Consider the following 27,431-nt stretch of genomic DNA (forward strand, 5'->3'; position numbering starts at 1 on the left):
CTTCCTGAATGTGGGACGCCAATTATATAGATATCAGAGCCTCGGCCACAAAACTTGCATTGCAATTGGTATCTTATGGAGAATGTTTCAAAGATATCTTTAATAAGGGGATGGCTGTCGTATGATACAGGAGTTGAAGTTGCCTTTAATTAGGACGGAAAGCATTTCCAGCAGCCCTAGGATAACACTCTGAGACTTTGCCCAATAACTGATTGTTTTTCAATTTCTTTCTCTCTCTTATTACAGGTACTGTGTGGCTCGCTGGCAGCAGGAAGGACTATGAGGGTGGCTGCCGCCTGCACTGCAGAGCTCTGTAACTTTGGCAGATAGGATCATTATCCCCCTGTAAGACACCCTAAGAGCGGAAAAGATGAGGACTTGGATTGTACTTCTTCTGTGGGCATGTGCACATCAAACTGTGAATGCAGTTGCCCTTTCAAGAGGGTCGGTTCGAAGGAAAACCAAAGAAATTGAAGGACGGCAAGCCAAAGACTTGCTCAGACGCTCAAAGAGAGGATGGATGTGGAAACAGTTTTTTCTGCAAGAGGAATACACAGGAACGGAACACCAATATATTGGCAAGGTACGAGAGGATGATGTTTCTATTTCAGGGTATAAAGGTGGTCTGAGCAATGCTGGAGTAATGTTGATGGAGTCGATTGCAGAGATAGATTTGGTTTCATCACTCCTTCTAATTCTGTCTTCTGAGGTTAATAAGCAGAGAATTATAAAAACTGGGGCTAAGTCATATGTAGGGATCTCCAGCATAGCGCCTGCTGGATTTGAGATAAGGAGCCGGGTGAAATCTGACCTCCCTGGTACCTCACACTTCATCTGAAGCTCAGAGCTGTATAGGATCAAAGATTAAAATAAAGTATAACAGCTTGCTACTGTTGCTTATTGCAGGAGATCTCAAACTGTGGCCCTCGGCACATGTGGTAGGCAATACAGCAAAGAATTTATAGTACTATAAAATAAGTTTAACCTGTTAATCTATTCAAAAGTTCCTTTGAAAAATAATTTAATTGCAAACAGAACATGGGGGCTCAAGACATTATATTAGTAAGGCAGTGTTTCAAATTTATATTGAATATCACACCACTGTTAAAAATCTGACGATAATGATCATTTTCATTTTATGGTTGAAAACTGATAAATAACCCATATTAAAGTTTTGTACTTTTATCTAAATAAATAAAACAGTACAAGCTAAAATCAATTGCATATATTATAATGTACAATATGAAAATTATTTGTTAATAAGGTTACATTTAACAGTGTTATAAAATGATTCGTTTTATTACAAATATATGTCTATTTACATAAAAACAATATACAGTGGTACCGATACATTGTGCATCCCTAAATACTATATACACTATCGTTCAAAGGTTTGGGGTTAGGATCAAAAGTGACGTATAATTTGACAAAATATTTATATTTTAAAGAAATGCGGTTTCTTTTTCTATTTTCCATTATTTTAAATTGTACAAAACTTATTTTTGATCAAATAAATGCAGCTTTGGTGAACTGAGACTTCTTTTAAAACATTTAAAAACCTCTAAACTGTAGTGTATGCTATGCAGTATTGAATATTTATTAGTTTGAATTGGATTGTAAAATATGTATATTAGCAAGTGCAATAACACGTTATGTAGTGCTGTGTGTTTGTAGAGGCTGTTCTGCATGAGGCCAGTCAAGAAACTTATAATGGTCTTCACAGGAATAGTGATATGAATCAAATATAGAACTGCCATTTTTACACAGCCCTTCAACTCGCACTGCAGAGAGGTGAATTAACTAGGTGCTACTTGGATGTTCTGATTTGATCAAAGGTGGTACATGGCCTGAAAAGTCTGAGAACCACTGGTTCAGAGCCTCGAAAGCCTTACAAAGGATCACCAACCAGTGGATTATTCATGTGGGACATAGCAAGTCGCATAATTCACAAAGCTCTCATTGTTGTTATGGACATTATGTCTCTGGATCATGTACCAGTCAGTGTGGAGTAGAAGCAGTCATTTCTATGACGTTCAGAGGGAAAATCATGTAGAGCAAAAGAGCCATTGTGTTTGAATGGTCTTTTGTATTTTACTACCCTATTTTACAGTAACAAAGCAGCTTATTGAAGTGGAAAGAAGTGTCAAATCATTCTCTCACTCCTCTATCAGAAGTCATTGTCAAAGCTAATCACATCACACCTTCAGCTCTAAAATGTGATGTTCCTATCAATCAATTTAATCATTCCATGTAACAGTAGTGAATAACACAAATTCAAAACGGCTTCATACACACTTCATATAGAGGCGAGAAATAAAAAAGTTTGATTTAGCTCATATATATCTGACAAAAGTGGTTGCACCAAGAGATACCATGCGGCAGCGTCACTGTTCATAATATACAGGCATTCACCTTGATTGCACATTCAGCGTGTTGTACTTTCATCTGATATGCCATCAGAATTCAATTCCACAAGGACTCATTTTCACATATTTACCATGGAGTACCTGTCTATTACTACATTCCCCCTGTAGTATTTCTTCATTGTTTTATTCCTTCAAAATCAACGGATATTGAATACATTCCGAATATCGAATGCAATACATATTCATGAGCCCTATCAACGGCAGAACGAGCGGAGGTGCTGATGAAATGCTTGAATTGCTTCCTCTCAACAGCTTCACTCAGATATGGATAAAGGAGACGGCACAGTGATGTACGTTCTCGCAGGTGAAGGTGCGGGGACGATCTTTGTGATAGATGCCAACTCAGGAGATCTCCATGCAACCAGGAGCCTGGACAGAGAGGAGAAACCTTTCTACATGCTCCGAGCTCAGGCTGTCAACAAGAGGAACGGCATCCCACTGGAGCCAGAGACCGAGTTTATTGTGAAACTACATGACATCAATGACAATGAACCAAAGTTTGACAAGGAGGTTTATACAGCGTCCGTACCTGAGAGGTCACATATTGGTAAGATTCGGCGGCTTCAAAAACAAGCACTGAAAGCATGAATTATATTCATATTGTAGACATGTTACAAAACAATCTATTGCTTAACTTGTCCTATTTTATTATATATCATCACTTTAAGGAATTATTGAGTCTTAGTATTTTATTTCCCACATCTGGTTCCAAATCTGAATGAGTTTATTTCCTCTTTGAACACATAAGGAGATATTTTGAAGAACGTGCAGGTCACTTATCTCCTTGCAAATGGTGACTGGAACTTTCAAGCTTTAAATAGGATGCAAATAGGATGTAATTTTAGTTGTTATTCACCCCTGGAGAACTATTAAAGGGGTGGTTGCATGCAATTTCACTTTTTTAACTTTAGTTAATGTGTAATGTTGCTGCTTGAGCATAAACAGTATCTGCAAAGTTACAGCGCTGAAAGTTCAATGCAAACGGAGATATTGTCTTTTAAAGTTATGGCAGTTTATTGCCTACAAAAACGTCCGGTTTGGACTACAACAAGCTTCTTCCCGGGTTGGTGACATCATAAACCCTTGCTATTAACATAAACACTGCCCCCGCGAACACGCAACAAAGTGGGCGAGGCCACGTCGCAGTAATTACAAAAGAGAGAGCGCTGTTGCAGAACTACAAACTACATTTGGCCATCTAACCAATCCAAGACCATTGCGTTTTTCGGAGGGATGGGCTTCATAGAAGCAGGAAGCAAACGAGCCGTTCAAAGCACTGTGGAGACAGCGGTGTGGAATAAAGGTAAAATATAAGAAGAAAAAAAACGTATTAAGACATGTTATACTGCGCCCCATAAACACAACCAAGCCTAGAAAAAAACCACGGAACCACCCTTTTAACTGCTGAAACTGGATCACTGAACCAGTATGTTGAACTTGAGAATTCGTCCGATTCGGGAATGAATCACTCAGACATTCAATTCCTTAGTCATAGACAAGAGTGACAAACACATTATTTCCACTGAAGAACCAAAGTCATAACAAAATAACATCCTGAGAGCAAGTACATAATGACAGGTTTTTCCATTTTAACTTTTTCTTGAACTAATTTCTTGTTTTTCAGGCACCTATGTCACTCAAGTTACCGCCCAGGATGCAGACGATGAAATGTTTGGCCAGAGTGCAAAGCTAACCTACAGCATCAGCCAGGGTCATCCATACTTCTCAGTAGAGCCAAATACAGGTCAGTCGATGTTGAACTGTTATATCATAGACAGAAATGGTGAAATAGAATGTGTATCTGTATAATTTGATATGGGGCAAGGGTTGCACTGCAGCTCCGTCGTTCAAGCAATTTAGACGAGCAAATTCGCCCAGCGAGTTTAATCATTGCTAATGTGTGCCCTGGAACATTTCCCGCAGAGGTCTTTGTTTAAACAAAAGAGAAATAGAAACACAAAAGCTCCCATGGCAGATTATTGTCCGGCTTAACACTGATATGCTTTAGCCCAGATGGGACACGAACGATGATGTCCATGAGCACATGAAATCCTAAGACCGAAAAAAAGGGATATTCATTAGAGGTAGGGGTTAATCTGAGAACATTTGTGCCATTCAAAGAAGCAGCAGGGCTTGGATTCTTCGTTACGAGAATTACTGGATTTGTCTTTTGCCTTTTTTTGGGTCTAACCGATACGTCAGGCATACTCGTGTTCAAATTCAAAGTGAATCAGAAGCCATTTTACTTCTGTAAAGCATGTTCAATAAGAAAGAATGTAGGATGAGACTTGATTTTATCCAACTCAAATTAATTGGGTCATGAAAAGTGGGTGTTACATATAAGAAAGTGAATTTGCTATCCCATTAATCTATATATATATATATATATATACTGTATATATTGTGCCTTTTTATTCCTAATTAACACTGAATTATGATTACATGTTTTAAAACATGTATTTAGGGCTGCAACAACTAGTCGATAATAATCGATAATGAAAATCATCGATAACGGTTCTCATTATCGATTAGTCGGGTCTGCTCTCTGTACGCTAAGCTTCCAACATACCCTGTCATGCACTTTGACAGATGAGTGTGTGTCCTCCGGTTAAAACATTCATTTTACAGGTTATATCCCCTGATCTATATAGAGAACATTAATTATAACCTCATCTGTAAATGTTACTAATTCACCCGAGCATTTCCATTTTGCTTGAAAGCGCGTCCAGACAGTCTGTTAAACTTCACAGAATGTGAAGGCCGCGCGCATGCGCGTCAAACAGACAGAACGCAGTAGAGGGAGACAATTAATATTCAGTGCAAAAACATCCATTTAGCTGAAATATCTGTTTTAGGACGCTAAATTTAGGTTTAAATGTCAACATGTAATTCAAGTAGGCCTATGTTATGAGAGTAGTAGCTGTAAAAGGATAACAGTGTGTAATTTGAACATAAATGTAAGATGTGTCCATAGTGTGTGTGTGTGTGTGTGTGTGTTCCTGCAGAACATTCCTCTTATCTTCTAACACTGAGTTTGTGTTTTTTTGTTTTTCCTTAATATCATTGTAATGTAGGGATTTAAACTCCTTTAGCTTAATAACTTTTGTGTATAGCACAAACATACCCTTTACAAAAATTAACCATGGTTTTATTACAGTAAAACAATGTTTTTATTATAATAAAACCATGTTTTTCCCGAATTGATTACTATATGTATAACTACACAAATACCAGTTAAACTACGGATTTGAAGCAAAACCATGGTTAATTTGTGGTTATCATTGAATAACTACAATAACCCTGTTATTTATGTATTACTATTACTATTATTATTTGTTTTATTCAATGTAAAACCATGGTTAATTTATGTAAGGGTAGATATATTCACTATGTATGTTTTCACAGCACTCAGCTGGCACGTTTGTTTGAAGGACAGCATTGGGCGGGATGTAGAATATTGTGTTTTGTCAGTAAAATAAAAAAGGGCTTTTATCCGATTAATCGAAAAAATAACCAGCCAAGTAATCGATTATCAAAATAATCGTTAGTTGCAGCCCTACATGTATTAGTTAACTTATTTCAAATATTTACTACTTGTACATTATGTCTTGTATTATATTCGATTTCTTGCTGTAAAAAAAAAAAAGAAAAGAAAAATCTTTTTGCCAAAAATGACTGGTCCAACATGGCGAAGCAAGTCCAACAATGTCTTGCTCTGAAATAGCTTGAGACCAAATTGTTTTAGCTTGTAAAACACCGGTTTTAATAATCCAAGATCTTGTTTCTTCAGAACCTGCAGCGATCTCTCAATCAGCAGCTGCCGCCTGTAATAATCTCTGCGGCAAAATGTCAGTCTCAATGCATGTACGCAATTAGTTCTGCACTGTTCAAACACAACAAAGACTCAGCTGCAACTGCGGTCTGGTGTCGTCCATCTCCTAGAGTAAGGAACTGGGCTGGATTGGATGTTAACGAATTAAGTCATCTTTCCCTCAGGTATAATCCGGACAGCTTTGGGACCTTCTGATATGGATAGAGAGCAGAGGGAGCACTACCAGGTGGTGATCGAAACCAAGGACATGGCCGGCCAGAAGGGGGGCTTGACAGGCAGCACCACAGTAAACATTAGCCTTACCGATGTCAACGACAACCCCCCTCATTTCACACAGAGTAAGCATGCATTTAATAGATAGAAAATATGTATGTAAATTCATAAATATCAACAAACTGATATGTGAACAAGACATCTGTTCCATAATTCCAATGATTCTTGTCATTTGCAAAAGTCGTACAGTTGAAATAAACAACAAATACAATACACACATTTCAAAACACAAAGACGGATACATTTTTAGCATTGTGTGAAGGAAAATGGTTAGTGGCAAAGCTTTAGCAACTGCGTGAGGTCTGTGTGTTAATCCTGATTAAATGGACAGAGTGGGCTCAGCTCACTTACTCTTTTGTGTTTCTCTTAATATAATCTATTCTTTTAGCCTGCATGCAAATAGAAAATGCTTGGAATTTCTGTCATGTTAATCAGAGGAATGCTGGCTATCTGCACAAAGCGGATTTATTGCAGGCAGCACAATGTTGGTCACGTTCACCATTTATTACAGTAAAGAGAACACCAAGAGTAGGTGAAAATGCTTTAAAAAGCACTTTAATTGGCTACAGTATTAGATGCAGGGATCGGATATGTAGATTTACGAGTGCAAATTGTCAAACGAGATTTGTTCCTCCAAACTCTTCTTTTAGGTTATTTTAAACAAGTATATGATCTCCTGCTGCACTATAATAGTGTAGATCCTCTCTCAAGAGAATTTACAGTTTCAAGCACAAACCCTGATGTTAACATTATGTTCCCCAGATATATATCAGTTCAGCGTTCCAGAGATCACCAAGGTAGGATCATCCGTTGGCAGGATTGAGGCTGTGGATGCCGACGTCGGCAGAAACGCAGAGATGGACTACACCATTGTTGGCGGAGATGGTCTGGATGTGTTCGACATCAGCACTGACAGGAACACCCAAGAAGGCATACTTAGCGTTAAGAAGGTACAGAGAATCTTTCTTTCGTGCTTTGAGTATGAAAGTAGAATTTCGTTTTTAGGAGCTTGTTTTTTTTTGATGGTACGTGAATAAAATGCATAAAATGGGGGGCTGAAAATTTGACTGTGAATGTGTTTCGGTTGCAGCCTCTGGACTACGAGAAGAAGAAATCATACATCCTTCAGATCAAGGTCCAAAACACACATCCAGACCCACGCTTTCTGAGCTTGGATGCAAAGGACATGACAACTGTCAGGGTCAGCGTTGAGGATGTGGATGAGCCCCCTCAATTTGAGAAAATCAGCTACATTTTGGAAGTGAAAGAGGATGCGGCTGTGGGCACAGTGATAGGAGCGGTCAGTGCCATGGATCCGGACATACGCCGCAGTCCGGTCAAGTAAGGGCTTTGCATTAATATCATCACATCACATTGTGATTTATCATCTATATTTACAAAATCACTGTAAATATCTTTAAATGCACATGGCCCAACGCATAATAGCTTGACAATAGCATGCAAGCCTCTTAAACATTTGCCCGTTTCTTCCGGTGACCTTTTGATATCTGCAAAACCCTGATTAATCTGTCTGAAGCTGTGGCAATATGAGCTTAGATGGACTGCTTCCTCAAAGCATGTTTATTAAATTCACATTTAATTCAAGAGGTCCTTCAATCGCAGCATCTTTATGAGATAATTGTAATAAACTACAATTATGAGAATAAATGAGGATATTATCACTGTCCAAAGCGCCCTAATGATAAAGCTGATGCGGAAGGCTCAGGAGGACAATAAATGGATGTTTTTCCCTCCGGAGACCACAGTAAATAAGAACGCAGAATGGAAGCGCAATTAAAAAGCCCTCTGCAGCAGAGAACAGGACTTCGGGGCTGGTAATTATCAGGGACATCAGAAGCACGAGCAACACTGTCGCTCTGAACATCAGGAGGCTAATTAGGAAATTGAACAATCCCACTGATTGATTGCATTTGAAAGAGCAATATTGGGATCTTCTGGTAAAATAGAACAAATGGGAACTGGGCATGTGTGGGCTCAGGGCACTGGGATTTCATGCAGTTATAGCTGTGGTGTGCATCAAGCGCCCTGAAGTGTCTCCAGCTCTAAAGGTTCAGCTGTCTTAACGGTTTTGCAAACCAGTGTTGGGGAAGCTGTTTTGCTAATTGCTAATTAGAATTAAAAGTGGTTAAACTAGCACCTTATTGAAAAAGTAGTTTACTTTACAAGCTAATAACAAAAAGAGCTCACTACAGGAAAAGCTGTCCTACACATCGATGATTGTGACAACACTGACAAAACAAACTTGCATTTTTTCACACTTCATTTTCTTTGTGCATAATTGAGTCACTGGCCACATCGTAGTTTATCACTATTCTACACTTCTTTTTTTTAAAGAGCACTGTTGCAAACACATTGGAACTGTTGACAGTTGAGCTGAATGGTTTGAATTGCAGGTATTCCATTGATCGACACACAGATGTGGACCGGGTTTTTGGTGTCTATGCTGGGAATGGATCTATATTCCTGCAGAGGCCTCTAGACCGAGAGGAATTCGCTTGGCACAACATTTCAGTGATCGCAACCGAGTTTAGTAAGTAACTCCACACGGCTCACAGCCGCAGTTCATTTGGAACGAATTTAGTTTGCTAAGCTCAAGTCATCCAGCATTAAATTTCTCCAATAAGATTTCCGCATTTTCATTTACCATGACAGCTTATATTGACTAAATATATTAGTTTACTTTTTTAAATTAGAAATCCAGTTTCCTCCTGTGGCTCCAATAATGTGAGCTTCTATCATCTCAAGTAGTCAACCATCATCTGCCACATCTTTTTAAGGACACTTAGACAACCCAGAGCAGACCAGCCGAGTGCCTGTGTACATCCGCGTACTGGATGTCAATGATAACCCCCCAGTGCTGGCATCCTTCTACGAGACCTTCGTCTGTGAAAACGCCAATGCCGGTCAGGTAAAGAGCATTTTAGTATACGTTTCCCATTTTATCTGCCACATTGTCAATTTCGATGTAAGATAAGGAGGAATAAGTCCACTTTTCCTGTTCGGCCGCTGGATGGATGTGTCGATTTAAAGCAGGGGCGTCTGTTAAACAGTGTGTGACCTCTACAGAACTCACACCTCCATAGCGAGATAGAGATCAGTGATGAGTATTTCTCCTTCATGGATTAGACGGCAGAGCCTTTTTCTGTCAGGCTTGATGAGATTATGTGTCATGGTGGATGACAGGGGCTGTCACATTTCACAGGCACTTCATAATAACTGTCCACCTCTCCTCCATTTCCTGACTCTTCTTGTATCCCTCGTTGTCCGTCATCACCCACCTCACTGACCCGCCCACCTCAGCGTCTGGCAGAATTGTTCAACCTGGTGTTTGCCGTGGTTTAGTTATTGGGTACAAAAAGATCCAAGACTATGAACATACATGCACACAGTATTAGCAGTATATATATTTTTTTCAGTAAAAATATCAAAACATCTTTCTCCATTTACTTGAGAAGCAAAATGACTCAATACTCAAAACAAGGACAATTGAACTATTATTTTACACAAATTATTGTGCATATGCTATCAACTACATCTATAATAATTATGTGTCTCCCATTTAATTACATTTAGGTAAAAGAGGGTTTAGGCAAAAGAGAGTGTGGCCATTCTGTTACTTGCATGATGAAACAAAACAATTATTAATTAGCATTGTGTTTATTAGCTATATTTCAGCGACGGCAGTGTGAGATAAGGCTAGGATTTTGGTTCTGTTCAGCAGTTACATTCGAACAGACTGAAGTAAAGCCCAGAGGAAAGGGAAGCCAGCCAGCAACACGCAAGCAAGAAATCTGGCCAGTGCGTAAGCCTGGTAGAGAAAAAAATCACGAAGCACACAATGGATGATTACATTTTTGTCACAGCGTGTTGCCAGTGCACCCTTGAGAGATGCATTTAAACTAAAATTGCCCTTGGTGACAACTAAAGATAACCATGAGCCTCTATCACTGAGCCAACATCTTTCCTCGCAGTAAACATGCTTATAGTGTTTACATGTAAACACTTGTAAGGTCTGAAAGATGACATTGTGAATAGGTCATTCCTGTTATGCAGTACCTTTCCAGCTCTGCAACTTAAATAAAAATGAATGCTTTTTTTAAGTAATAGGGTATAGCAGACGTACAAGAATATGTGCTGTCAAGCTTACACAATGTACATAATGTCAAGATAATTAATAGGAGGCCTAAATGGAGGATGGTATGAAGCAAAAGTTACATTGCTAACGTTAGCTAAAGGCAGACTACAATAAAACTAACAAAATAATATTGTTTTATAGGGGTGTAACGGTACGCGTATCGTTTCGGAACAGGGCTTTCGGTTCGGTGCACGCGTGTTGCCGAATGCAGTCTTTAACAGTTAACAGTCGGCTTGTTTTAAGCGCGGAACACACTTCCATAGTTCCCACACGAACATATTAAGTATTCAGTCAATTTTTATCACGAAATTCAAACGATAAATGCCGTTTCGACGCTCTTTAATGTGGCGTGACTGATCACTGTATATGCGCATCAGTTCAAGCCGCCGTGTGACGCGATTGATCATCTCTTCCTAAAGAATAAACATGAATGAACATCTGAAGGTATGTTGAGGATACATTACAACTTACTTTCACAAATCATATGTGGTGTAATCGCTCAATCAGTGTTTCAGCGGCGGAAAGACCTAAATATAACTGCTTGTAAACAATGTCATGTAGCATCACATTTCCCTCAGGCAGTCATTCAGTGTCCACAGAATTTTATTCACTAGAGAAATCAACTATTTCACTAAATATAGGCACATTACCCTTTCCTCCTTCCTATCTCCCTTACTATTCCCAACAAAAAATCCCATCACGTGACCACGTGTACTGTGTGTACTATGTATGTAATGTTTGCATGTATGCTTAGCAATCTGCATTTCTTTATTTCCGGAGAGCGTGTGGCGGCGCTTTAAATAGCTGCGGCTCGGAGGCTTGCTCCAAACTTCATTTCGTTGCATTGTACTTGTACATGTGTAATGACAATAAACTTGAATCTCATCTCATCTCATCTCATTAGCCTATTCATTATATTCTGCTTAACCTGTTAGTGATGTCTTGATTATTTAATGTATAAATAAACCTGTCATGAAAATGACAGACACTGTGTATAACTTAAATGATTAATTGGAGAGAAAAAAAACATTTTATAATTATATTTAGAAGTTATTGCAAAAACTGCCTTGTGTGAAGTTTACATGTTGGCGTACTATGTTATTTGAGTGTTGATTATTATATCTAAAAATAAATAGCAACTGAATATGGGCTGATAGTTTGGGCTCTGTTGTCAACCTTTAATATTATAGTAATGTGCAAGTATATATTTTACAGCAATATCTTCAATAAACTTTGTTATAATTTAATTAATTCAAGGACAGACACAATTTTTTCAGTAAAACACTGTTTAATAAAAATAAATAAAAAGCAATGTTGTAAAACTGCTGTACCGAAGCCGTACCAAACCGTGACTTCAAAACCGAGGTACGTATCGAACCGACAGTTTTGTGTACCGTTACACCCCTAATGTTTTAATTAGTTATATATGGCTTTAAATTAGTTATATATACAGTGCCCTCCACAATTATTGGCACCCCTGTTAAAGATGTGGTCGTGGACTTCTAAAAATTCTCCTTTTTTTTAAACAACATAGAACCCAAATGCAAAAAAAGACAAAAATCCAACCTTTCATTTTATTACATTACTTTGGTGGTAAAAAAAAAAAATCACACATTTAGAAAAAAAAAAACTTGAAATCATGTGTCCCACAATTATTGGCACCCCTGATGTTAATACTTTGTACAACCCCCTTTTGCCAACAAGACAGCACTTAATCTCCTCCTATAACATTTCACAAGATTGGAGAACACAGAGAGAGGGATCTTTGACCATTCTTCTTTGCACAATCTTTCTAGATCATCCAGTGTCCTGGGTCCTCTCTTATGCACTCTCCTCTTTAGCTCGCCCCACAGGTTTTCAATTGGATTGAGGTCTGGGGACTGAGATGGCCATGGGAGGACCTTGAGTTTGTGACTGCTGAACCATTTTTGTGTAGATTTTGCCACATGTTTTGGATCATTATCCTGCTGAAAGACCCAATGACGACCCATCTTCAGCTTTCTGGCAGAGGCCATCAGGTTTTTATTTAAAATGTCCTGGTAGTGCAAAGCGTTCAGAATGCCATGCACCCTAACAAGGTTCCCAGGGCCTTTGGAAGAGAAACAGGCCCACAGCATCACAGATCCTCCACCATACTTCACGGTGGGCATGAGGTGCTTTTCGGCATACTCATCTTTTGTCTTACGCCAGACCCACTTAGAGTGTTTGTTGCCAAAAAGCTCAATCTTAGTCTCATCTGACCAAAGCACACGATCCCAGTTGAAGTCCCAGTACCGCTTAGCAAACTCCAGACGTTTACGTTTGTGAGTGTTAGTGAGAAAAGGCTTTTTTCTTGCATGCCTCCCAAACAGCTTGTTGGCATGTAGAGAGCGTCTGATGGTTGTTTTGGAGACTTTGTGACCCCAAGATGCCACTCTTTGATGCAATTCTGTGACAGTGAGCTTAGGACATTTTTTTACTTCTCTTACCATCCTCCTCACTGTGCGTTGTGGCAAGATAAACTTGGGACCTCTTCCAGCCTTGTTTGTCACTGTTCCAGTTGTTTTAAACTTCTTAATGATTCCTCTGACTGTAGATACGGGTAAGTTAAGGCGAGTGGCTATTTTCTTGTAGCCATTGCCTGACTTATGAAGGTCGACACACATCTGCCTTACTTGAATGGTGTGTTCTCTTGTCTTTGCCATGTTGACAAATGGGTAAGAGAATTAGGCCTCTGTGTCACGTAATATTTATACCCCAGGGAAACAGGAAGTCATGAATTACTAATTAAAAGTTCCTAGATACCCTGACCAACTTTAGCAACTACAGAAAAATATATTTAAAAAAAAATCAATAAAAATTTTCAGAGGAATTGTTAGGGGTGCCAATAATTGTGGGACACATGATTTCAAGTTTTTTTTTTTTTTCTAAATGTGTGATTTTTTTTACCACCAAAGTAATGTAGTTAATGTAACTTGTACTTTTTCTCTTTTTTTTGCATTTGGGTTCTATGTTGTTTAAAAAAAAAGGAGAATTTTTAGAAGTCCACAACCACATCTTAAACAGGGGTGCCAATAATTGTGGAGGGCACTGTATATATATTTTTTTTTGATGCATTTGAAAAATATGCATATCATAATTTGAGTGGAATCAAAAATTAATTGAAATGAAGATTGAAGAATAAAGAAAAATGCCTGTTTTTGATATTAGAAGTTGACAAAAATAGCAACATCTTCTTCAACCAAATGAGTTAAATAGATAACAGTGATGATAGAAAATAATATGATTTTAATTTCAAATATAATTAAGAAATGTATGATGGAGGCTTTATCAAAAACGATCCAAACACCATTTGTAATGTACCGTATGCCCTATGCATTTTGGTAAATATGAGATTGTCATCATTTGCTTCTTTACTACAGAAAATCCAGACAATAAGCGCAGTGGATCCAGATGACCCAGTCGGTGGACATCGCTTCTTGTTCTCCTTAGCACCAGAGAGCTCAGTGCGAGCAAACTTCTCAGTCCGAGATAATGGAGGTGGGTGCCCTCTCACATTGTCTGGCCCTCTAACTAGCTCACTGTCTCTCTTCATGACAACACAGACCAATCAAACAGGAGAAATCTTTAGGACACATGGCCTCTTCACATCTAGATGTTTAAACTGAGCCAGCTTGTTTTGCAGTAGACATAATTTTTGTTGTGGTCTGCAGAGAGAGCAGTTGCCTCGTTCCTTAAAATGCCTCTATTATGCTGTTTTAAAGGTTTCTAATTTAGTTTTGGAGGTCTCCTACAACATGCATCAAAGGTCAAAAAACACTCTCATTTTCTCACAATATACATTGCGCATCACCACATTTTTCAAAGATTCACAAAAGACTTGTCTAAAGATTCAGTCTTTCTAAACCCCCTCTTCTCTGCTCTGATTGGCCAGATGGCCCAGTCTGTTGTGATTGGTCTACCACTTACAGCTCAATTACAATAACTGAACTTCAGCACCGTCCAGAGGCTTCCTAAAGCTCAGAGATTATACACACTGTAAAGACAGTAACAGGGGCGTCGACTTTTACCATATCAATCCAAGCGTGAGTCCGATGATGGAATATTGGAATAACTAGTTATTCAACCCGAACCTCCATCGCAAAGATGACTTGAGCAGGACTTAAATTTTGTAAAACAAATCTTGCTCCATCCTTTACCTTTACTCAAAGTAGTAAGATTATTAATGCATTAATGGACACAATTGTACGTAATAGTGGCACACAGCTGATAAGCAGAAGTATTTAGCCAGAGACCAACACAAAACGATGTATTTTGAACACGGGGGGAAAAAAAATACTAATTAATCATACTTACAGGTTGTGATTTTGATGAGCAAGGTGGTCCAAATAAAGTGGGTACTGGCCCATCTTGAATGGATGGCGTTTTGTAAATCCCATTTAGACAGAGATTTGTGAAGCCATCTTCAAAAAGTTATACAGCTGTTGTACTTCTGTGGTCATTTTAAGCACTGACTCTTTTACAAAGAGAATTTGCTTTTGCAGCACAGAAAATGGCATCTTCTCAATATGGACGCAATATTAACTAGGTACAGTGTTTGAGGGCGGGTCAAAGTAGATGTTTGCAGGCAACCAACGAAGATCATATATGGGCATTATGCAAATGTGTTACATTGTTACATATGCAACTTACTGATGACTTGTTTCGGCAGTTCAGAATCGATTCTTTTTATTTTTTGGAGAGAGAGAGAGTCTAATGTTATTTGTTTTGCACTTTACACAGATTTTTAAAACTTTGCAGACCTTTTACATTCACAAACAGCTATATTACACACCGAATGAAAGGTAATATCTGAAAAGCACTTTAACTATTGCATGAATATGCATGAAGGTTTCGCCAATCATTATTACATATTCATGTCTCGTGATCTCTAACTGCCGCAATAATATAAAACTCTTGATCTTTTAAAAACAATTACAAAAGAGTAAAATAAAGCATGTTTCGTTACCTTTTGGAACTTGGAAGGGTTCGATTTGAGCAGATGCTTTTTACCATCATTACTGTCATCGTCAGAGCTCATTTCCCCAGTACATTTAGCTTCTGGCTCATATTCATGACCTCAACCATATTCTCAAAATTATAATTTTCAACATCTTCAAAATCAGTATTTTGATCGCTGACAGCTTCTTAATAGATCCACCATCAAGTGACAGTGACACTAATATTTGCTCTGAAATAAATCACTGAAATCACTAAAGTTCTGCTGATTATACTTTTGTATTCTTTTGTTTTATGTCTGTGGTAATTATGAGTGAAACATCACGTCATTATCACTGTGTATCAGACATTGCCACCTTGAGGAACAAAGGTGAACGTCTCGGTTACGTATGTAACCCTCGTTCCCTGAAGGAGGGAACGGAGACGTACATCGGACGTAACCGACTGAAAGGGAATTGCACTTATTGAGCCATTAGAGATTCAATTATTGATACACAGAAAAAAATATATGGCACCAATTTTGGTGCTTCAGTGGTTCTTCAGTGGTTCTTCAGCGGTTCTTTGACTAAGGTGCTATATAGCACCGCTACCATATACAGAACATGTTAAGATATGGTACTATATAGCACCAAAAGTGGTACCTCTATGATTACGACGAAGAACCATTTTCGAGTGTAGATACCTCTTTTTTTTTACCAAAAATGTATTAGAAAACAGATCATCTTTTTTAATTATGTTTTTTTCTTGTTACATTGTTTATAATGAATTGATTAAGGAATACTAAGAAGGTTGATTTCTAACTTTCAAAAATTAACGAGGGGGAGGGTAGTAAATGACGTCCCAGGTTAATAAAGTCCAGTGGTATGTGTTGAAGTGTTAATAAACTAAGCGCTCTACTCTCTACAGATAACACAGCTGGAATCTTTACACGGCGTACTGGATTTGGCCGAATGCACAAGAGCACCCATCTAGTGGCTGTGATTATCTCAGATGGAACCTTTCCCATGCAGAGCAGCACGGGCACGCTCACAATTCGGGTGTGCACGTGCGACCGTGACGGCAACATGGAGATGTGCAATGCAGAGGCTCTGACCAGCTCTGCGGGGCTCAGCACGGGAGCGCTGGTGGCCATCCTGCTCTGCATCCTCATCCTGCTCTGTAAGTAACCTTCGGTTCTCTCTTTTGACTTTAACAATCAGATCACTTCTTCTACGTCCATCTGTCAGATGCCCGCTTCATTCATCTATCTGTCCACGGTGAATCCGACTGTTCATCTTTCAAGCCCTTTGTTAGTTAGACTTTTCAGTTCATTTTCCCACCTGTCTTCCTGTCAGTTAACGCTTTTGTCTGCGCTGCCATTTGATTAATTACAATTCCAGTGGTCTGAAGTGTGTACGCCTGATCTGCATGTAAAATAATTTGCAATTAAGGGAAAAAGAAAATAAAGAAAAACAGTTTCTGACATGCTCAGATGGCTGAACTGATAAAAGTTGTTGGTTATTTAATCAGGAAACTGAGTAACACGAGCTACATTTCAATTAAACTCAAATGAATCCAGTCTTGATTTAATTTAACAAAAATGGAATATCACATTTGAGTTCTGGGCTTAATTTTAATTGAAACACTTGTCATATAGCGTGTACGTGTAATTGATCGATTTACTGTGATTTCTTGACTGCGTTTGAATTGCTATAGAAAAACTTGCTTATTTGAGTTTTGCTATCTGTTAACATCATCTACTCATAGTTCTCACCTGTGAACTGCGTGCAATAGAGCTTAACGACCTAACACCTCCAGTAGGTGTCACCCACTGGGTAATGCATCATGTATGAAACTTTTCCTACTCCGTTGCAGTGAAAGATCACTGATAAAAGCAACCAAATGGTACTAGGGGGTGGTGGGGGGGGGTTTAACTGAAAATGAATTGCTCCCACTTATAGCATGGTTTATTTCCACATGCCATCTGAATCTCCACTTCAAAATGCAGAAAGCATACATTACCACACCGAACATCTGGATATATGGCCGTTTATAATGCTCTTCTACATCATTTTTCAATGACATTTGGTTTACCATCTGCTTTCTGTAGGTGGTAATAGCTTGCACTAAGTATCACAATATATAATAGCTTGCACTAATTATACAACATACAAGCAACGCACAATATATGATAAATCTAATTTCAATATGACCACATTTATATTAAATATGACCACATTTAAACCACTTTTTTATCAACATACAGTAAAAACAGTAATATTGTGAAATATTGTTACAATTTTAAATAAATATTTTCTATTTTAATATCTTTAAAAAGCTGTCAGCGCTGGTTGCAAACACGATGAAATAAAAGGCTGGATTTAATCGCAAGCAGTGAATGTTTAATGAAAATTAACTCAAAATAACACTTCAGAATACTGGATACAAAAATGTGTAGAACAGAACAACCAACATAATATTTGACAAGAACGGACAATGAACTGAAAGTCTCAGGGTTTAAATAACACAAACCAAACTAATCAATGAAATAGAGAACAGCTGAAGATCACAATCAATCAATGAAAAATCAAGGAAACAAAACTCAACCACAGGAAACTGAACTAAAACAAGTGCAAAACCCACCCAAAACAGACAATAAACCCAGAATACCTGTAACATATCCCCCATCGCGCCAGGGGCTTAAGAGGTTGGCGCAGGGCAGGCACAAGGGACACAGGAGCCAGGGTGGAGCAATTAACGGGAGACTCCAGAGAGAGCCGGGTAGGTCCCAGTGCGGAGATGATGGTGGGAGGAGCCAGGGTGGAATCCCCAGCAGAACCCCAGGATAAAAGCCCATGGCGGAGATTAGGGAGGGAGAAGCCATGGTGTCGACTTGGCAGACGGAACCAGATGAACTATTAACCGAGACAAAGCTGATGGTGGTAGAGACCCAGAGCAAATGAGAGACACAGAAGGTCCTGGAGACCAAGGAGGAGGCGCAGAGACAAGCAGCCGAGGTGAAGCTAGGGTGCTGAAGGACTAAGGATAAAGATAAGGAAGCACGGTGGAGCTGTAGGGACAATGGTCCCAGGTGGAGCCAGCAGGTCGACAGGCCGAGGTGGAGTGACATCGCAGAGGTTTTAGGTAGAGCAAACGGGTTGACAGCCCAGGGCTGAACTGGCCAACAATTAGCCTGATGCAAATTCACAAAGCACCAAGCAGGAGATGAGAACAGACAGACGTCTCAGGAATGGTCTCTGTGGCAAACGCGGAATGGGCAAACTTATCAGGAACAGCCTCCTTGGCTGATACAGGACAGATAGACATCTCAGGAACAAGCAGACATTTTAGGAACGGCTCTTTTGGCCACCTTGGAACAGGCAGAGGAGGTGGGAGTGGGAGTGGGAGTGGGAGGCAGGGTGGGAAAACAGACATTAATAACTCTGTGCTGGGTGACAAATCAGGCTCGGAGCAGGGTGAGGAAACAGGCAGGGTGCAATTATTTTCCAAATCAATAGGGCACTCAGAGTTTAGTGCATCTACATCCACCTTAGCTGACGGGACAGGGCTCCATTCTATCCCCTCGTATTCCACTAGTTTTCCCTCAATGTAGGACGATGTTGGCTGGTCAGACGTGGTTGGCTCAGGCTCCGGAGCGAGCTGTGGCTCAGGCATCAGATATAAACAGTGTTGGGGAAAGTTACTTTGAAAAGTAATGCATTACAATATTGCGTTACTCCCTTAAAAAGTAACTAATTGAGTTACTTAGTTACTTTTTAAGAAAAGTAATGTGTTACGTTACTTTTGCATTACTTTTTCTCACCTAGGGTCCGTTCTTTGTACCTCGCTAACTCAGTTAGCTGGATTTGATTGTTGAGGATTTGGCATGATCTCGGATTGTTTGGTTCTTCGACGCTCATCCTGGACTTGCTGTCATAGCAACAGGTCCTTAAGCTTAAACCTGCTCGGGAGCAGGCTTATTTCATGTAAACAGGATTAGATTGCATCTTGAGGTGATAATTTTATGATTTTATTGGAGGTTTACACACATGTTGTACAGTTAATCTGAGCCGTGTATGAATTTAAGTGATGACGGATATTATGGGAGTGGCTTGATGCAGCGCAGGAGATGCTGAGAATTCGTCACGTTACAAATCTGCTTCAAATTGAATTAAAAATGTAATTACAGCATTGAAATAAAAATGTAAAGGGTGTACAAACACTGTATAAAATCGTGAATATAAATAATTGGTAATCATGTAAAAAAAAAAAAAAACATTTATCACTGATCTATTATAACTTGTATGTTGGTTTGGTCGTTTAGCTGTTTCCTTATAAAGGTCTAGATATTTGTGAGTTTTTTTGTGTGTAATTTGTCAAGTTTTTTGCCAGGTGGCTTTTTTAATTATATGATGTCATTACGTTGCTGTCTTGACGCCAGCCAATCGCTGCATTGCTGATCGTGGTTTTGAGTATCGATGCATCTGCCCTCTTCAGGGAAAACAAGAATGCGCAGTAATCTTAGATAATTTAATCCAAATATTTAAATCCAATCCGCAAATTCGTTTGAAGAACCAAATTAGCCAGACATCAGTTATCACGATTAAAAGATCTGGGATCTGTCAAATCATCTCAGATGTATTAAGCGAGGTACGAAGAACGGACCCCTGGTCTGGGCTTGTTTTTGTTTTTGTTTTTGTTTATAACAAAAAAGTTATATTTTTGTGCAACGGTAAAGACCTCTTCATACCAAAATTGAAATAATAAGCCCCAGGCTGAGGTAAAAATGCTAATTCACGCATTAACAGTAGAGGGCGCAGCTCTGCTGTGCTGCCATTCTGGATAATGGTAGAATAGGACGCAGGAGAAAAAAGTTTTACCAATAAAAAAATCTAGTAATTTTCATCATCAAAGGTCAGCAGCAAGACATTGGTAAATTAAATGTAAAGGTAGATTATGCATAAAAATAGTTGTTTTATTTAACATTTAATTATTGGAGGTTTGCATAGTACTCTGATTTTGCATTTGACTGATTTATTCATTTTGAGGAGTACAGAATCTTTATTGTGCAAGTGAGATAAATAAATGCTCACATTTAGTCTGGAACTACAATACCCCCAACACTGGATATAAATACATGTAGAACAGAACAACAGACATAATATTGAAGAGAACGGACAGTGAACTGAACAAACTCAGGGTTTAAGTAACGCAAGTCAAACCAATCAACGAAATAAAGAGCAGGTGCAGATCATAATCAGTCCAAACCAGGGAAACCAAACTCATCCGGTGTCACATGATCCTTCAGAAATCATTTCTAATATGATTCATATTTGATGAATAGAAAATTCTAAGTTTTTTTTTGTAACAATGTAAAAGTCGCTTTTATAATTGTCACTTTTGATCATTTTAATGCATCCTTGCTGAATAAAAGTATGAATTTTCTTTCACAAAAAAAAAAATTATGTAACCCCAAACCTTTGATACATATATGAGTATACATAATAGTTGTCAAGCTTTTTCCTTCTGGTGCATCACTAACAATTTTCCTTCTCTTGTTCTGTAGTGATCGTAGTGCTCTTTGCTGCCCTGAAACGTCAGAAGAAGAAAGAACCCCTGATCATTTCCAAGGAGGACGTGAGGGACAATGTCGTCAGCTACAATGATGAGGGTGGCGGCGAGGAGGACACGCAGGCCTTTGACATCGGAGCGCTTCGCCACCCAGAAGCAATGGAGGACAGCAAAATGCGCCGGGACATCCTGCCCTCCGAGTCCCTCTACCCCCCTCCGCCGCTCCGCAGGACCACTGTGCCGTCCCGAGAGAACGCAGACGTGCGGGACTTTATCAACCAGCGCGTGCAGGAAAATGATGGCAACCCCACGGCTCCTCCTTATGATTCGCTGGCCACCTATGCGTACGAGGGTAACGGATCGGTGGCCGAGTCGCTCAGCTCGCTGGGGTCCGTGTCCTCGGAGGGGGTGCATGACTATAACTACCTCAGCGAGTGGGGGCCACGCTTCAGGAAGCTAGCAGACATGTACGGCGGGGAGGACAGCGACTGGGACTCCTAATGGACAGACTGCAGAACAAGACTCATTTGCTGATCTGCCTCTACGTGAAGACTGGAGTGGCAGAATGAGGCAGCCTAATTTCTTTTACAAAGTGCCCTTTTATCCTTCTCTTTGTCCTACAATCAGGCAGCCGGTTTCTCTGTCGTGATTGGCTGTGCGTTTTCTCAAAAGAGGAGACCAACTTCACGCTCCACGAGGAGGACGTATCTTATCAGAAAGATCATCTGCGGTGACATCTTTTTGCATAATCCCAGATTGTTTTGGAGATGTCTACAGTGTTTCATATCTGTAACCATCATTGCAAACGTTCTTTTGAAAAGCCAAGCATCTGATGCGGAATCGCTGTTCAAATACTGCTGCAAAGAACAGTTTATCAGTTGACTGCGAGCCTGTGAAACACTTGAAGTGAACTTGAGCAGGTCATTGAATAAAAAGCCAAGGCCGAGTACTTTATGAAAGTAATGAAACCACCGCCAAACTCGGGCTTGTGAATCCACCGTCAGACCTCAATGTGTAGCGGGCAGCTCAGAATCAAACGGTTCAACATCATAGGAGTTGTCTAATAACTGGGAGGAATTTTCAAACCCTTACTATTAACCATTTGCATAATTTTACTAATCTACTTACGCACTCAAGAAGAGATGTGTTGTCCTGTAACCGGAATAAAGACCGGTTGTGTGAAACCCATCTAGAAAATGGGTCAGAAGATGTTTCATGGTTGGCACTGGTTTTCATCATCCACGTGAAGAAAAAAAAAAAGCAAGAAGCTTACAATTATCTGCTATGTCATTGGACCTAAATGTGTTTTGCTTCCTTTAGCAGTCTGACAAACGTGTGGTTGAACTCAGAACTGCTTAGTATGACTTTCTTCTTGTAAGAGACACACTTCCACACGGTCCCTTAATGACATGCTGCAAAAGAATAACCAGGGAAGTAATAAAAGCTCAATTGATTTATTCCTTGGCTGAATGATAACCACAACAGTGTTGTATTGAGGTGTGAGTCAAATCTTAAAGTAAATCACTCTGCAATGATTGCGTCCTCTCTTCAAACCAGAAAATGAGCCTTGAGATTGCCTTCACCTCTTCGGCTAGGAGGGGATGAGTCAGCAGTGCTCGCTCGAGATGGTAAATATTTGTGTTTTAGAAGCAGAATTTCCATTCTTTGTCATTGATAAGCTGTAAAAAGAGAAAAGATGGTTACTCATGCTGTAAAAACTTGGTTTAATGAACAGTGCTTTGTACCAGTGGCTTGGGAGAGTAGATTATGTCCATGTACTACTTTACTTTATATCTTGTGAAATTTTGTACCAAATATTTATATACCACAATGATGACTAAATATTCTTGAAATATGTACATTCGGTATTATTGTTTCCGTGTTTTGAATGTGTTCAACTGTAAACGTGAGCTGGTTGCAGTTCATCTGATGATGTGCAAATGGAATCAAACTTTCATTCAAATAAATGTTCTCTTTTACAGAAAAACGTTGCAATTCTTTGCACACCAAGAAAACACTTACAAATGCATTGCGTTAAGCTTCTGACTTGTCACAAGGAATTTGTATTTATTTAATTATTTGGCAAATTACTGTTGGGCTGTTCAATCAATCTATAAAATGTGTGTGTGTGTGTGTGTGTGTGTGTGTGTGTCATCATACTGTGTGTATATATTAGCATATATTAGAACTTATTTTTAATACAGATAACTGATTCATGAGATAAGGGACAAAAATGTCCCAAACACAAAAGCCCTATTTATGTTAAAAAGTAAGAATGTCAACACAAGTTACAAAGTTACATCTAAGGGAAATGTGTATACTCAGGACATTTATTGCTTATTCTTTTAAATAATTAATTTCTTTAGTATTATTTTAAAAGCACACTCTATATACTTGGAAACACATGTAATTTAACCTGTCCTCGGCATGAGGTCACAATGTAAAACTGCCAAACAAAGTGTTTAAAAATGCAACAAATTAAAAAATACACAGTTACATTCAAAGGCAGAAGTCTTTAAGATATCAAACAATACAACAAGTAAATATTGAATAATATTTTTTTCATTAAAAAATAGCTATAAAAGCGGTGTCCTCACTTTGCGTCAACTCCGTCAGGATTTCTGAATAAATCAGGCAGTGTCATGGGCAGCTTTAACTCTGAGGAGAATTTGCTATTTCCTGCTCATTGTGGATCTCACAGTCGGACACATAGTCGTGGAAATTATAGATTTTTTTAATATTTTAAACAAACAATATTGAAGTCTCTACGGTCACAGCCTTAACATGTCAACTCCGTCATCGCAGTGTAATAGTTTCTGTAAATAATTGTGGGATAAATCTTGCCAGTTTTATATGTTTATTAAGGCAGCTACAACTGAGGAAAAAAACCCAAATTGCTCCATTTTTGCATATGGGGAATTCTTCTAATGCTGTTTCATGATTCTGTTTACATATACTGTACATTTAGAAACTGGTTTGTTCATAATAGTGTGAAAACAAACAAAAAATAAACAGAGAATGTATTTTATGATTTTTAGATCCTTTACTGAACATCAGTATTACACAACTGAAGATTGTACATTGTTTTTGGATAGATTAAATTAAATTAGCATGCTTTTTAGTGTGTCTGACGGAGTTGACACAAATTAAGTTTTGGACTAAATAAATAGAATTATAACCTGTTCCCTTACATGGTTCATTATCTGAGACCTTTGTCTACAAAAATAAAAACATTTAATAATGTAGTGTTAGTTTTTTATTTTTTAAAGGTCCCGTTTTTCCTGTTTTTTTTTAGCTTTGATTGTGTTTACAGTGTGCAATATAACATGTGTTCATGTTTCGCGTGTAAAAAAACACAGTATTTTTCACACAATTTACTTATCTGTATACCGCTGTCTTCAGTGTCCTCAAAACGACTTGAAAGATTTCCTTGTTCTATGAAGTCCCTCCTTCAGAAACACGTAACGAGTTCTGATTGTGCCAGCGGTTCCAGTGTTGTGATTCGACAGCAGCTTAGCGCACGTTGCCCGGAAAGGTCACGCCTCTTACCATAACGGGGAGATGCATGTGCTCAAAGTACAGCATCCCTGGCCAAAGAAAGGTGATTTGACTCAGGGATGAAAATAACAGCGTCTCGACGACATGGCGACAAACGCAACCGAACGCAACACTTCGTCTTCTCCACGTGGGGGAGCAACAAGACCACGCCCCCTTTTTTTGCGTATTCTTGTGGACGGAGGTTAGTCACCAAACTGTTCTACTGACGTCATTAAAGCAGGAAGTACAGGGATGTAGTCCAAACCGGCCGTTCGCTGTAGGCTTTGAAAGGGAACTTCTGTTAAATAAAATATCTCGCTTGGCATTGAACTTTGAGCTTTATAATTTTACAGGTATTATTTATGCTCTAACAGCAACATTACACACTAACTAAAGTTTGAAAAATGGGATCTCGAAGAACAGGACATGTTTTGTCCCTTATCTCAAGAATCAGTGATATACAGTATTTTAAATATATTATAAGATATGTTTTTTCATAGTATATCTTTGATGCTCAATATATGGGCATGACTTTAACGTGATTCTTAGAGGCCAAATGTCATGATCGTTATCGGAAAATTTCTAGTGTCTGCCCCAGATCGTCTGCTCATTAGGCCAATCTATAATGAAGATCTCAAAGCGCGCTACTGGATTTGGAGGGAGAGGAAACAGTATTCATTTTAAATTGATTGGGGGGATCAGCAGTTGTGAGGCAGATGGTGACATTTCAAACAATGCCGATGTTAACTCAATCACCCTGCCATCCAGCGCTCTCTGCAAATATGTACGTAGACACTAGTCTCATCTGGTCCTTCTGTGTGTCTATACAAGGCCATTAAGGGCTTAAGCAACACTCCGGGATTCAGGTGCGCTAACCTCATTTAGAAGGGTCATGTCTTGGATAAAATATGGAAAAAGTGTACTCTAGCAGAAGGGCTTTTGCTTATAAGCGAAACAGGTCTATGTAGCTATTGAAACCGCAGAAGCACTAATACGTCTGAAAACTAGTCAAAGGATTTCTAGTTTAAAGGAATAGTTCACCTCCAAATTAAAATGCATTATTTGTCCTTATGTTGTTGCCTGTCAATAATGGTCAATTTGTCATTTTTTTAATGGTTTCTATACATTCTATTAGCATTTAAGGCACCACAAAAGTCATCCAAACATTCTGAAACTATGATTATACAGTAGCTTTACATGAACGACTAACCCACATCTCTTTGTTGTACCATTGAACTGTTGTTGTATGGGGGAGAAATCAATGTGAAAATTCTATGTTCCATGTTTTAAAAGAAACAGGTTTGAATGGCATGATGAGGGTGAGGTGCTCAGTCATCAGGCACAGCTTTTTAGTGAAAAACGGAGCAAAACAACAGCTTTTACCTGAAATGCGTACACTGTAAAATCTAATTAGTTAGACTTACTTGAAAAAAGCATGCAATTAAAAAAACAAGTAAAGTGAAATAGGAATAGTATGTTGTGCTAACAAATGCTTAGTTAGTATAGTTCACTTACACAAGAGTTCACTGTAAAAAATGTTATGTGTCATTTACTTCAAAAAGTTGGTATTGGTAAAGTAAAATGTTGGTATTGTTACCAAAAATTATGGTAACAATATTACATATAATATTTTTTTTGTTGTTAAGGCATGTTTTTAATGGAATCTACATGAATAAATAATGTAAAATCTCCTTATTTATTTAGTCTATGAAACAATGAATATAATATTTTTTTGTGAAATGTGCTTATTTAGTTGACTTAAAAAGGGGTATGAATTACAGTGAATAGAAATGACCTGTTTATATTTGACTTTGAGTTATGCTGCTAGCACAACACAATCAGAAACAAACGCATTGCTCATTGTTACAAAGTTGTTGCTCGTTGAACAAAGCAACTTGAAGTTCCAAACATAATTTAGGGAGGAGCGAGCCCATCTAATCTTCCAATCAACAGCCAACAGCCAGAGTATATAAACAGCTGCTTACCTCTCCTCAGTCTCAGATGTTCCAGCATCCCACCACCTCCCCAAACTCCACCTTTATTTTAGGTACCTTGCCCTACATAATCATTTAGTCACTGTGGGGATCAGAGCTCGAGTTAAACTGCTTCATCGAGCCCCTCATCAGTAGACAGCAAGCCAAATAAGCTTAACCTTAAAGGGGTCATATAATGCCATTTTTGTACAAGTTAATATGATTCTTTAATATATTTTAATTAAAAATTCTCATTAGTATTGTAAGAAAACACTAATTTTACCTGGTCAAAACAACTCCGTTTTCAGCAAGCCATTTCAGTGCATGTGACTTTAAATGATAATGAGCATTGCTCACCCCGCCCTTCTGTTCTGTGGGGCGTTTTGACACAACACACGTGGAGTGTTGCCTTGACAACAGTTGAGGGTATATTTTGGAGAAATGGCAACGGGAGTCTCTGAGGACACAATTTGAACCGGAGTCGGACCCGGAACAAGATGACGGCCCCAACGAAGTTCGACAATTAAGGTTTCTGACGTTTATAACGTTTCTGAATGGTTGGTTGACGTAATGTCACTTTGATCTATCTTTGTACTGGCAGGGTAGCGTAGTGAGATACGAATGCTATGTGTTTACTGATGTATACGTTAGTTCATTGTTACCACGTTAACTTTATCACCAGCGTACACAGTTTGTAATAACCATAA

The 27,431-nt window shown here is 38.8% G+C and overlaps 1 protein-coding gene across 1 annotated transcript in view; it reads left to right on the plus strand.

Annotated features, from left to right (window-relative positions):
- cdh6 (cadherin 6) overlaps window positions 1–23,196 on the plus strand; it is a 34,938-nt gene extending 11,742 nt beyond the window's left edge. The window contains exons 2-12 of the mRNA XM_079819215.1: window positions 247–583; window positions 2,679–2,973; window positions 4,051–4,170; window positions 6,423–6,596; window positions 7,294–7,481; window positions 7,622–7,872; window positions 8,946–9,082; window positions 9,330–9,460; window positions 14,089–14,206; window positions 16,571–16,822; window positions 21,210–23,196. Coding sequence (XP_079675341.1) covers window positions 371–583; window positions 2,679–2,973; window positions 4,051–4,170; window positions 6,423–6,596; window positions 7,294–7,481; window positions 7,622–7,872; window positions 8,946–9,082; window positions 9,330–9,460; window positions 14,089–14,206; window positions 16,571–16,822; window positions 21,210–21,715 — 2,385 coding nt within the window. The 5' untranslated portion in view covers window positions 247–370 and the 3' untranslated portion in view covers window positions 21,716–23,196. The remainder of the gene's footprint in view (window positions 1–246; window positions 584–2,678; window positions 2,974–4,050; window positions 4,171–6,422; window positions 6,597–7,293; window positions 7,482–7,621; window positions 7,873–8,945; window positions 9,083–9,329; window positions 9,461–14,088; window positions 14,207–16,570; window positions 16,823–21,209) is intronic.
- Window positions 23,197–27,431: the final 4,235 nt, after the last annotated feature.

Source organism: Gobio gobio (assembly GCF_949357685.1).
Source record: "Gobio gobio genome assembly, chromosome: 6".
Classification (NCBI taxonomy): domain Eukaryota; kingdom Metazoa; phylum Chordata; class Actinopteri; order Cypriniformes; family Gobionidae; genus Gobio; species Gobio gobio.